Source organism: Pezoporus occidentalis, unplaced genomic scaffold (assembly GCF_034315485.1).
Source record: "Pezoporus occidentalis ecotype Australia unplaced genomic scaffold, CSIRO_AGI_Poc_V1 ctg192, whole genome shotgun sequence".
Taxonomy (NCBI): domain Eukaryota; kingdom Metazoa; phylum Chordata; class Aves; order Psittaciformes; family Psittacidae; genus Pezoporus; species Pezoporus occidentalis.
The window spans coordinates 582468-593637 of NW_026913771.1; the positions used below are offsets into that span (position 1 = coordinate 582468).

Below are 11170 nucleotides of genomic sequence, written 5' to 3' on the forward strand. Positions count from 1 at the left end.
TTAGTTAACAAAAACACATTAGTTTGTGGATTAAAATAAATGCAAATATATTTAATGTTGCCATTGGAAGGCAATGTTTCCCAGGGTTGACAGTGTTTCTGTACCATCAGAAAGCACATTCATCAAGTTTAATTCCTAGCATCTAAAAATCTGTCCAATACGACCATGTCCCTGTTTAAATTGGAGCACTGACACCCATGAGCAAAGCACGAGCAAGCCTTGAGGAAGTGCCCAGCACAGTGCACCACACCAGCACGGGTGCTGCTGGTCTCTCTGTCACAAGGCAAAAATCTCAAGGAAAGGGAAGTGTTCCCAAAGGCAGCTCACTCAGGAAGAACGTTCTCCTTCTCTGGAGGCTCAACGATTCCCAAGCAGCAGTCTGCAAACTCAACGAATAACGGCTCCTGCATGTACTTCTTCATGAGGGAGCTTTTGTCTTCTGCTTGATCGAGGGTCAGCAGGAGCTGCCGGAGATGTGGATTCAGGAGCAGGGTTCTCAGTTCTTCCGATTCCCCTTTAGAAAGAGATGAACAGTGCTCGTCTATAATCTCAAACTGTTACAAACTCGGTTGAGATCACCCTTATTTTGAAAAACGAGCTTTCAAAACGACACAGGACCACGGACCTGACATTTGCATCTTTAAGATCCTGCTACAAGGCGCCCGACCGGGATAAACCGCAGCTCTCTGTGCTGAAGGTCCCCCCCCGCTCCCCGGGTCGTGTCTGACCGCTCGAGGTTACCGAGGAGCTTGAGCTTCTGCAGCGGGACGCGGTCCCGTTCGTCGTCTTCGCTCAGGATGTCGTCCACGGACCACGGGCTGCCTGCGGGCGGGGCGGGCAGCGCTGCAGAGGCCTCTGGCTCCCGCTTCGGCTCCGGCGTGCAGCGCTCTGCGGGAAAGAACGGCGTTAACGGCGTTAACGGCCCGGCCGGCCCCACCGTCACCCGTCACTCACCCCTGTGTGTCCTGCAGCACGGCACGGAGCAGCTGCGGGGCGAGAGACACCGTTAGAAGCGGAGGTAAGAGCGGGAAGCGACCCGCTCCCGGGACCCCGCGCCGCCGCTCCCCCACACACCGCCCCCGGTCCGCCCCTCCCTCCCTCCCGCCCGGTGCCGGTGCTCACTAGGCCGCGGCGCAGCGCGGGCAGCGGTACTTGGCCGCCCCGGCCGCCCCGCACACAGCGCACGGCCGCGGGGCCCGCATGGCGCCCGCGCTGCGGCACTTCCGGCAGGCGGAGCGCAGAGCGCCGAGCGCCTCCACCCAGGCTCGCTAGGCCAGCGCCGAGCAGGGGATGGAAGGGGGGGGGGTGACAAGGACCGAGCGCCCCATATATATAAATATATATGTAAAGAAAATAATAATAAATAATAATAAATAAATTAATTAATAAAATTAATAGATTAATAAATAAAATTAATAGATTAATAATTAAATAATACATTAATAAAATGATAAATAATATATGTACATGAAATAAAAATATATATGTAAATATATATATTTATATATAAATATTTATATTTACATTTATTTATGTAAATATATATTTATCCATATTATATATATTATAATATATAAAATATTTATATATCTATATTTATATATTAGTATATATCTATTATGACATATATTTATTTAAACATATGTTTATTTAAACACACATATACTTATTTGAACATATATTTATGTAAATATATAGGCAAATATCCATGCCCTCTTGAGGAGGGGTTCCGGCTGGATTGTGGCTGTCACCTTTTGAAACGACAATCACAGCGGCAGTGAATATGTGTTACATATTCAGGTCGCTTTGCCAATGTCGATACAGAGATGAATCAAAACCATATCATATCATAAATATCACGCAACAAACCCGCCCCAGGCTGACCCGTACCATCTGCCCCGTGGTAAGCTGTGGTTGGCTCTCCCGTTCCTAAGTTCAGAGGCAGATGCTCAGGTTCCAGACAGACTCTTCCCAGGTTAGTGGTGCAGAGCCCAAAGCAGAAGGGAAGCAGAGGCAGTGTGATCTGCCTGAGTTACAGTATCCATTTAAATCATTCATTTTAATTGCACACGCTTTAGTTCCATCCATTTCCTTAAGTGTCAGAAGTTTAATTCAGATGAAAGAATTTCTCCCCGAGTTCTCCAATGTAAAGCAGCCCAGAGGAGGGGGTTTACAACCACCACTACCACTGAGTGGTGGCTTCATCGCTGTGGTGGCACCTGCCCGGTTCTGACACTGGGGGTGAACCATCTCATACACAGAACATGCCTGTTTCTCACACCCGCTCAGAAGCAGGTTGATGGGATTTTGTTCTTGGTATAACCAAGAATATGCATTCATCTGGACTAGGACCTGACAGATTGACTATTCAGTAGCCAATTTCTATTTTTTGGAGACAAAGGGGGTAAAACCTTCTCCTTTTAAAGAATCCCTGGTCTTGACACTTCCATTTTTGTACCGGCAACTCGACTGCAATTCTGATACTGAAGAATTCAAGTGAGGTTTTCTCCTAGAACAACACGAATTTTAAAAGCCATGGACTTGAGCGTGCCTCTGTTTATAACCAGAAATATCATAGGATCATGAAGAGAACTTAAGATCATCCAGCTCCAACCCCTGCCATGGGCAGGGACACCTTCCACTAGAGCAGCTTGCTCCAAGCCCCTGTGTCCAACCTGGCCTTGAACACTGCCAGGGATGGGGCAGCCACAGCTTCTCTGGGCACCCTGTGCCAGCGCCTCAGCACCCTCACAGGAAGGAACTTCTTCACAATATCTCATCTCAATCTCCCCTCTGTGAGGTTAAAGTCATTCCCCTTTGTCCTGTCACTACTTGCTCTTATAAAAGAAAAGCATAGTCACAAGTGTCCCATAAAACCATGTAATCCAGCTGCATACTGCAGTTAAAATTACAACAGTGAAACAGTGCTGAGTGCCCCCGTTAAGAGAGAGCTCCATCAAATATCCAAAGACACAATTGGACTGACTGTGAGAAGGTAAAATTGCATTTTCACCCAGATTACTGCAGATCTTTCAGCCATCTTCAAAACCATACAGATAACACCAAGGATGTGAATGTCAGCAGCGAAGCAAGCCAAGCAGGAGCTTCTTTCCAAACACAAAGTAAACGTGGTTAATGGAGTTATCTCTGAGTGAAGGAGTTCTCTGCTCCACTCTGCAGCAAGGCAAGCGGACGCGCTCCATGCAGCACTTCACAAGGGGCTGCTGCAAGTCACCACGCTGCCCAGCGCCAGGCTGCAGCTCATCCTCTCCCTCCCAAAGGTGATGGATGCTGCTGCGAGAAGCCACGGAGCTCCAATGGCCCTTCCACAGGGACCCTGTGGCACTCAGAGCTGCTGCAGTGCCTGGGCATGGGCAGGGATCGCTGTGATTTCAGGTCCTTGACTACACCAGCCAGGCACATCAGCAGTCCCAGACCAAAGGCAGTGCTGGACCAAGGGCAGTCCCAGCTAGATGTTCTCAAGGGTGCAGGCTCGGACACGGGCGGTGAAGAGGCATTTCAGAGCCTTGATCTTAGCCCCCAGAGTTTTGGCTTTCAGGGTATATATGATGGGGTTCCCCAAACAGTTCATGGTCATCAACATAGCTGTGCAGTTTCGGAAGATATAGACTCCTGGGTAGAGGTCAGTGTGGCACCGCTTGTTAATTGCATCAAATAAGACTCCTGCGAATACAGGAGCATAGGAGATCAATGCCAGGAGCCAAATGAAAATACTGGTTCTGGCAACCTGGGTTTCAGCAGATTTGTAGGTGCCAGTGGCTTGTCCACATGCTTTCATTCTCAGCTTTCTTTTCCTCAAGATGATAATGATTCTAAGGTAAGTGAACAGAGGTATAAGGAAAGCCACCACAACATTGGGAATGGTGATGAAGATAAGATAGTCAACGCAAAAAGGACTGTAGAGGACAGAGAGATTTTTTCCCGTACTCAAGCAGTTCCACCCCATCAATGGCAAGCAGCCCAGAAAGAAAGCCAGGACCCAGCTAATTAAAACTGCAGCTATGGAATGGTTTCTAGCAACCCTGAACCTTGTCCTCATGCTTTCAGCCACAGCCAAGTAGCGTTCAATTGCAATGCTTACCAAGTTATAGATGGTGGATAAAATAGACATGGTGTAAAAGGCGTAAGGTGCAAGCATGTCCTCGGATCCAAAGATTGTAATGTCAGGATTGGTGATGAACAGCATCGAAATCCAAAAGCCAGAAAAGCTGGTGAAGAGATCAGAAAAGGCCAAATTGCAGAAAAGTATAGAGATAGGCTTGTGCAGATCCTTTGTTGCAATCCTGGTGAAGATGACTATGCAGTTGAAGATCACAGATGCTATGTTAATGGTCAGTTGAGGGATGCCCAGTGCAAGTACTAAATAATGACTCCAAATTTGAGTGTGATTAGTCGAGCAGTTTGGGTACCTGTTCATGGTGGAAAATCCTACTTTTAAGCATTAAAGAGGTCTGTTGTAGCCATCCCGTGTTCCCTCAGAGACCCTACTATGTTCTCCAGGTGAAGAATGAATCCTGACACACGGTTTCTATCGCCACATTATCATCGTGGATTAAACTTTAACCACTCCTGGTTTTAAATGCTTGAGTTACCAACTCCGAGCATCACCAATTACCTTTAAGTTGCTAGGATAGCTACAGCTGGAAAACATATTTACTACTATACAGATGACTTGCTTAAATAAACCTTTATCAAGAACAAAACCTGTCCAGATCTTGTGAAGATGAATGACCACATCAGTAGTTTCAAATTCTTTAAGGATATTCTAAAGTGGAACAAATGTGAATTGAGCTTTAACTCACCAATAAATCAGATGGATAAAGGACTAGAGAATCAGAAAATGAAGAGCAGTATTCCTTTTTCTTTTGGAGGAAAAGTGACTCAAAAGTGATGGAACTCCAAGCAGAGCAGCACTGCTGTGTCACCAACCTCCCCCAGTTCAGCAAGGATGCAAGTCCTAATTTCAGATGAGCTCTAGCGACAGCACAACATTTCATCTTGCTCAAGACAGAACAAGAAACAACAGAATCTACTTGTTCACTGTCTCTTGCTTACAATGGCAAATGGATGGAGCCAAAAGCGTCTGGGTTTTTAAGCTCTCTTAGATCATTTCTACAGAACAAACCCCGAACTTGTACAAAACCATACAATGAACTGTAGCACTTGAAGGGGGATCCAGAAAGGTGAGAGTCTCTGTCTCACAGATGCTCTGTGCTTGGTCCACAGAAATGTCTCTGTACTGAGTACTGGAGTACCCAGAAGTTGTCAGAATACACCTGAAATTGCGTGGCCTTTCTCTCTTGTGTAAATTAGGGGTACTGATGCCTCACAAGGAAACACAAGAGACTGGCTTAGACCTTTAGTAGACTTGCATTGGAGTAAGTATTGGAGACTTAAAATGCTTAAGGAGTTCTGACAATGCCATTTTTTCGACCTTAATTCTTGGATGAGAATGTAGCTAGAAAATGACAGGCATCTACTCATAACTTTGTACAGGCTATTTTGTATTTGCTTATTTAATTTGTAACTTGTATATAATAAAACAACATAATATCATTATATCATATATAATAAAACAACATAATATCATTATATCTTCCTCTTTTTAAAACACTTGCGACTTGGGGACCGAGCTCTTTGGACACAACTAATGCTATCAGACAGTAGAGGGCACTGCTGGAACAAACAATACAGGGTGCAGTGGGGAGGCTGGGGATTTTGGGCAGCTCAGGAGCAGTTTAGGTGAGCAGTACCTCAGTCCATCTCTATGTCACCACGAACAGCACCATGCATGGTTTTTTCTATGCAGAACTGGCTGGGTTTGTTTGCTACTGCTGAGTGTGGGTCACATCTGTGCCACCCCACGCTTTATTCGCAATGCCCCCAGCCAAGGAGAGATCTCCATTGTGCTCTGGCTGCTACTTGGCACCCATCTGCAGCTGAGCAGCTTTCCTTTAGCAAAATTACCCAGGTAAAGCCGTGTCACTTACAAATCTATTCTGATTTAATGTATTTTTACTGTTGTCTTGACAAAGGATTAATTTGCATCAGGAACAATTTTATACCATGCTATTGCAAAGCAGCTCAGCTAAGTTTATGGGCTTTCCATATTCAGTGCTGACATCTGAGCATTGTAGCAGCAATTGCAGCTCTAGAACTGTAAACCTGCCAGGATTTACAACATGAGAAAATCGTGCTAAAATGTTGAGTTTAAAAAAGAAATTCTACAGCTTCTTTTTGAAGTTGAAGTGTATGAAAGTATGTCCAGGTTAGTGTGCAGCTACCAGTGCATAATTATTTTATATGTATATTGGAAATACTTTATGAAACAAGTAAAAGGTATTTTTGATGGTCACAAGAAGTGCAAAGAACTATTATATAGAAATAAGGGCTGGGAATTGATTAATGAAGTCTGCTGATGTATTCCTGTTCTATAAAACACTGGAGTGTCACAGATAAACCATTCTTTGGGCATGCCATAACCCACCTCACACAGGCTTGTCAGCCACACCTTTGGTGTGAGGTTGCTGCTGAGCATGGGCTCAACTGTTTCTGTCCCCTTGTCAGTGCCAGCACCAGGAGTCAGCAAGTCCTTTAAGTGAGTGTGTCAGCAGGTAGCATCCAGCCCAGGTGAGCTTCAGGCACGTACAGCAGAGGACACCAGACTGAGCCACACGTGCTCCTCATCTCTTCTTCTGGGGCTTCCTGTGGCTCTGTGAGCTGAGGGCTGGGATGAACAGCAGGTACCCACAAAGTCAAACATCTTCAAGAGTATCCTAGTTTTAAGAAGGGTATAGGTGTGAACTTGGACTCCCAAAGTGCCCTAGGTATTCCTGAAAATGCTACTTGAGATTTCCCTAATTTGAAAGTCTGGTGTTCAAACGTGAAACACTAAATAATATGAGATCAGGATGTAATTAAAAATAATATCAAGTAGCATAAATAGCTCTTCACGAAAGCTTTGAAATCTCACTTCACTAATATAATTGCATAAAAATTAGCATAATGGTGATAGATTAAAGGAAAAAATATCTTTGTGGAAACTGTTGTTTCAGTGGGCTTCTGTATACAGAGCGCCCAGATTTGTATATTCCAACCCTCTGTAAGAATGTTTGAGCTCTCAAAACCAGATGAAAAGTAGCTTGCATTGAAAACGTGGTGTGAGACAGAGGGCTGTTACATAGCCAGATGTCGACATAGAGCAATCTCAATTCAAGGGCATCGTTACACTCCCTTATTCTGGGAACTTTGCGGTCGTTATTGTACTTACAACACACCCATGAGGGAAAAGTGTTATTTACATTTCATGGGAAGAGTGGGAAGAGAACAATCATGTTATTTGCTTAAGATCACTCGAAGTCCTGCACGGAGGGAACTGAATCTAATCTCCTCTATCTCAGGCTAACACTTCAGACGCTGGCTGGACCTTGCAGTTGGTTGAGATTTCCATTCGTGCAGCATTCTGTAGTTCTATAATTGTTCTATATTTCTTTATCTGAACGTACAGATTGCTAGTGCTTCGTTATTTGTCATGCAGAAGAAATGGCATTGTTTTGCATTGAATCTCCAAGTTCAATAATACTTATCTGATGATTGTGCCTCTGGAGAAAACAATAACCACTGAACATGCTGAAAGGACTGAGAAAGAGACAGGAGAGGCCTCAGGTTGCGTTTTTAATGACCATTCATTCCAGTGGCTGTTGTGGACAATCCAACCTCACCCAGCTGAGCTTGCCGTTTCAGAAGGAGCCATAACCTGCAGCTCTCAGCCTTCGTGAAGGATCACAAGTGCTCAGCAGCAATCAGAACAACAGGCCCCAGCCAAAGTTGGTTTCAAAGCAGGAAATGAAGTTCAGGGGCTGCGAGTCTTAGTCCTGTGCAGTAACCCTTGGACAACATGCACTCCTACCTTAGCATGATGTAGGGGCAATTTTCTCTGTCTTTTATGCTGATAATACAACAAGAAGCAGGAGTTACACCTGAAACTGCTGGACAAAAGCTGCATCTATGCGATTAAAATAACAGCTCCACAGCACAGCTAAGCTACAGATGACACGGTGTTACTTCCAAAGCCACGAACATACACTGTATAGGCAAGAAAAACAAGGCACTGAAAAGATCAGGGATTTTACTGTTCTGGTTTCTTTCCTGTCGCACTCTCCCTCGAACTCACGTCCAACTCCAACTCCCATTCTTGGAACACCAGCCACTTTGTTGTGCAATGCAGTGGTTCAGCTCACCCCTTAGCTGTCCCTGCTCTCCAGGTATACACTCTACCCAGCTGCAGATCATACCCAACCTGAGCCAGAAAGGGGCAAGGGACATGTAGCTTGGCTAAGTACTGAGGAAGAGTAATTCCTGCTTGCCATAACCTTCATCAAAGCCCCGAGACAAGAATATCCGTTTGCTCCATCTTTCAACGGGCATTACAAGGCTTGCAAGGAAAGACTCCAGGAAAGGGAATCATACAAATAAGGAGCCTATTTATGCAATTTATGTTTTAATTTATGCAGATTAAAGTCTTCCTCTTTGGAGAGGGAGACACAAATGGAATGTATGATGTCCTTCCAAGGTTCTTCTGACACGTATTCAAAACAGAGAGCTCTGACTCCTCCTCCGCTCAGTCTCTTTGAGGAACTCACAGGTCTGGAGTTATCTGACATCCCAGCTATGCTTTCACAGCCCTCACCAGGTACATAAAGCAAAGACAGCCCCCAGGCTTGAAGGATTATGTTAGCCCCAAACCACAAAGTAATGCAAGCACCAGCTTGTTGCAAGAACACCCCAAAAAACCAGGGCCTCTGTGCAGAGCCAGAATGGTTCTCTGAGATGCCAGGACTGTTATTTTCACCTCTGAGGAACTTGTATTAAGCTGTCTAAAGGGAGACAAACATTGATAAATAACTGAAAGGAAGTTTGTATGGTAAAGAAAGCCTCCCAAAGACAATTGTTGGGTATAAAGAAGAAGCTCTTCCCTGTGAGGGTGCTGAGGCGCTGGCACAGGGTGCCCAGAGAAGCTGTGGCTGCCCCATCCCTGGCAGTGCTCAAGGCCAGGTTGGACACAGGGGCTTGGAGCAAGCTGCTCTAGTGGAAGGGGTCCCTGCCCGTGGCACGGGGTTGGAACTGGGTGACCTTAAGGTCCCTTCCAACCCAAACCATTCTATGGTTCTATATACACGTGAAGAAGCCAGAATGTACTTTATCCCTTTAGACCTGTAATGGTCAACATAAAGGGAGTCTTCCTTCTGAACTAAACAACTACAGACACTTGGCAAGGACTGCTGCTACAAGAAAGCAACAGTCAGAAACGTGTGTGCTTCAAAACAAGGCGAAGCAACCAGGCAGGCTGTGAACATACAGAGCTGGATACACAGCTTAGAGGCACGCGTCCTTCAGAATCCACCTTCAGAATTCAGGGGAATGGTTGAGTTGCACACTGCTAGTGTCTCATTGCTCACCAAAGGAAGGCTGTTCAGCCACATAAAGGATGCTGCTTCACATAAGAAGTGAGAAGAGGAGAGAAATTCAGCTTTACTAATGATGACACCATGTAACACAGGGTTTAATCCTCAGGTACAGCCTAAATTAGATAGTGAGCAGCTAATGCACCAGAGCTGAGCAGAAGGCCAAATAAAGAGCCATTGGAAATGCTACTATTCCATGGAAGCAACCTTGTATTAGAACAATTCAAGCAGAATCATGACCAGCCCACATTTTCATGTGAAAGATGAAGACTTCGTATTTCATAGCTATGAAATTCCAGATTTCTGGTTCAGGGGTGAGGGAACTCTAATGAAGAAAACTACAATGCATAACTAAATGAAGAGCACTTAGTGTGTTCTCTCACTCTGAAGGTCAGGTTTCCCAATCATCATGAAACCAACCTGTGTCTCAAGTCTCTTGGAAGTGCAGGGTCAATTCCTCCCAGGTCAGCTCATCTACAGACAGCATTTAGGCTCAAGTCAGACTCTCCCTCCCAGGCCTCAGATCTTCCTTCTTAGAGCAACAACTTGGTCTCCCAGCACAAAGAGCTGTGCCACTGCCTTGACTTTGCCTGGGACTCTCATGCATTTGTGCCACGGAGTCAGACCCAGGCTGCTCTCACCCCCTCCTGCCTGCACTGCTGGGGCAGGGGGGACTGCAGCAGTCCAGCTGGAAGGTTAGGAACAGCTCTGGACTTCCTCCCTTCGGCACATGGTAGGCTCATTTGGCTCAAACACATGCAAGCTTTATCAGCCACCACGTCAGTCCCTTCGAACTTCCCGTGAAGCTCTTTTGGTAGCAGCAGGCTAATGTCAGATCTCACGCATTTCAGGAACCAAGCTGGAGGGGACAGCTCCAAAACCATTGCTGCTTGGGCTCTCAGGGCCCCAAAGTAAGTGCAGTTTTCACTGGGTTTGACATTCTCTCCTGTTCTTACCTATCCTGTAGCTATGAACACAACTGCCGTCGTTACGCCAGACAAAAAGTAGCTTTGGGTTCAATGACCTGCAACAGACTCCCTGCATAGCTTTGCCTCTTATCTTCTCTGACCAAGATGTTCATATGTATTTAAGTTCAGTGTCAAAAGTCCTTTATGTAAATCCACCCAGAGTGCGTTTCCTTACAAAAGTGTCCCTAGGTGCAAAGACGTCATTGAGAACTGATGATAACCAAGCACCTGTCAGGTAAGTTTCTTTAGAAGAAATAATGGAGATCAGATGATGTCTGCGCCCTGCTTATTTAGATAACAGGCTTTATAAGGGAAGGGAATGTCTTTCCCTGAGTCTGCCTTCACTTCCTAACACAAATAAAGACTTACTTAATATGACTGCAGGGCAGTTGGTTACTGCTTTAATAATGCCAGGCTGGAAGGTCTGCAAAAGTTAAGAAATCCCCAAAACCAAGCCAAAAACCCAAACAAGAACCCCCGGCCCCAAACCGAGAATGCTCAATTTCAAGATCAAACTTGTAACGCTCAGATTTTTCAGTCCTAAACTGCAGGTTTCTAGCAAGCTTTTGTCTTGCAGAGAACCAACCCGTTTGGTGTTCGGCTTTGGTTCAGCTCCCCTGCTGAAAAGCCCAAGAGCAAAATGTCTGGCTGATGTCCCTGAAGGCTGACACCACCTGCCATGGCCCCGTTCATGCCCCCGTCCCTCTGTACGTGCTC

General features: G+C 45.6%; 2 protein-coding genes across 2 annotated transcripts; both read right to left on the reverse strand.

Annotated features, from left to right (window-relative positions):
* Positions 1 to 22: 22 nt before the first annotated feature.
* On the reverse strand, positions 23 to 1240 carry ZNHIT3 (zinc finger HIT-type containing 3). The gene is made up of 4 exons (XM_062617100.1): positions 1123 to 1240; positions 955 to 986; positions 742 to 888; positions 23 to 514 (listed from the first exon to the last, which is right to left on the reverse strand). Exons 1-4 carry the CDS (start codon positions 1200 to 1202, stop codon positions 324 to 326), a joined length of 450 nt encoding a protein of 149 aa, XP_062473084.1. The 5' UTR covers positions 1203 to 1240; the 3' UTR covers positions 23 to 323.
* Positions 1241 to 3141: 1901 nt separating this feature from the next.
* LOC134162834 (lysophosphatidic acid receptor 1-B-like) lies at positions 3142 to 5543 on the reverse strand. Its single transcript, XM_062617101.1, has one exon. It carries the CDS (start codon positions 4436 to 4438, stop codon positions 3470 to 3472), a length of 969 nt encoding a protein of 322 aa, XP_062473085.1. The 5' UTR covers positions 4439 to 5543; the 3' UTR covers positions 3142 to 3469.
* Between the last annotated feature and the right edge of the window lie 5627 nt (positions 5544 to 11170).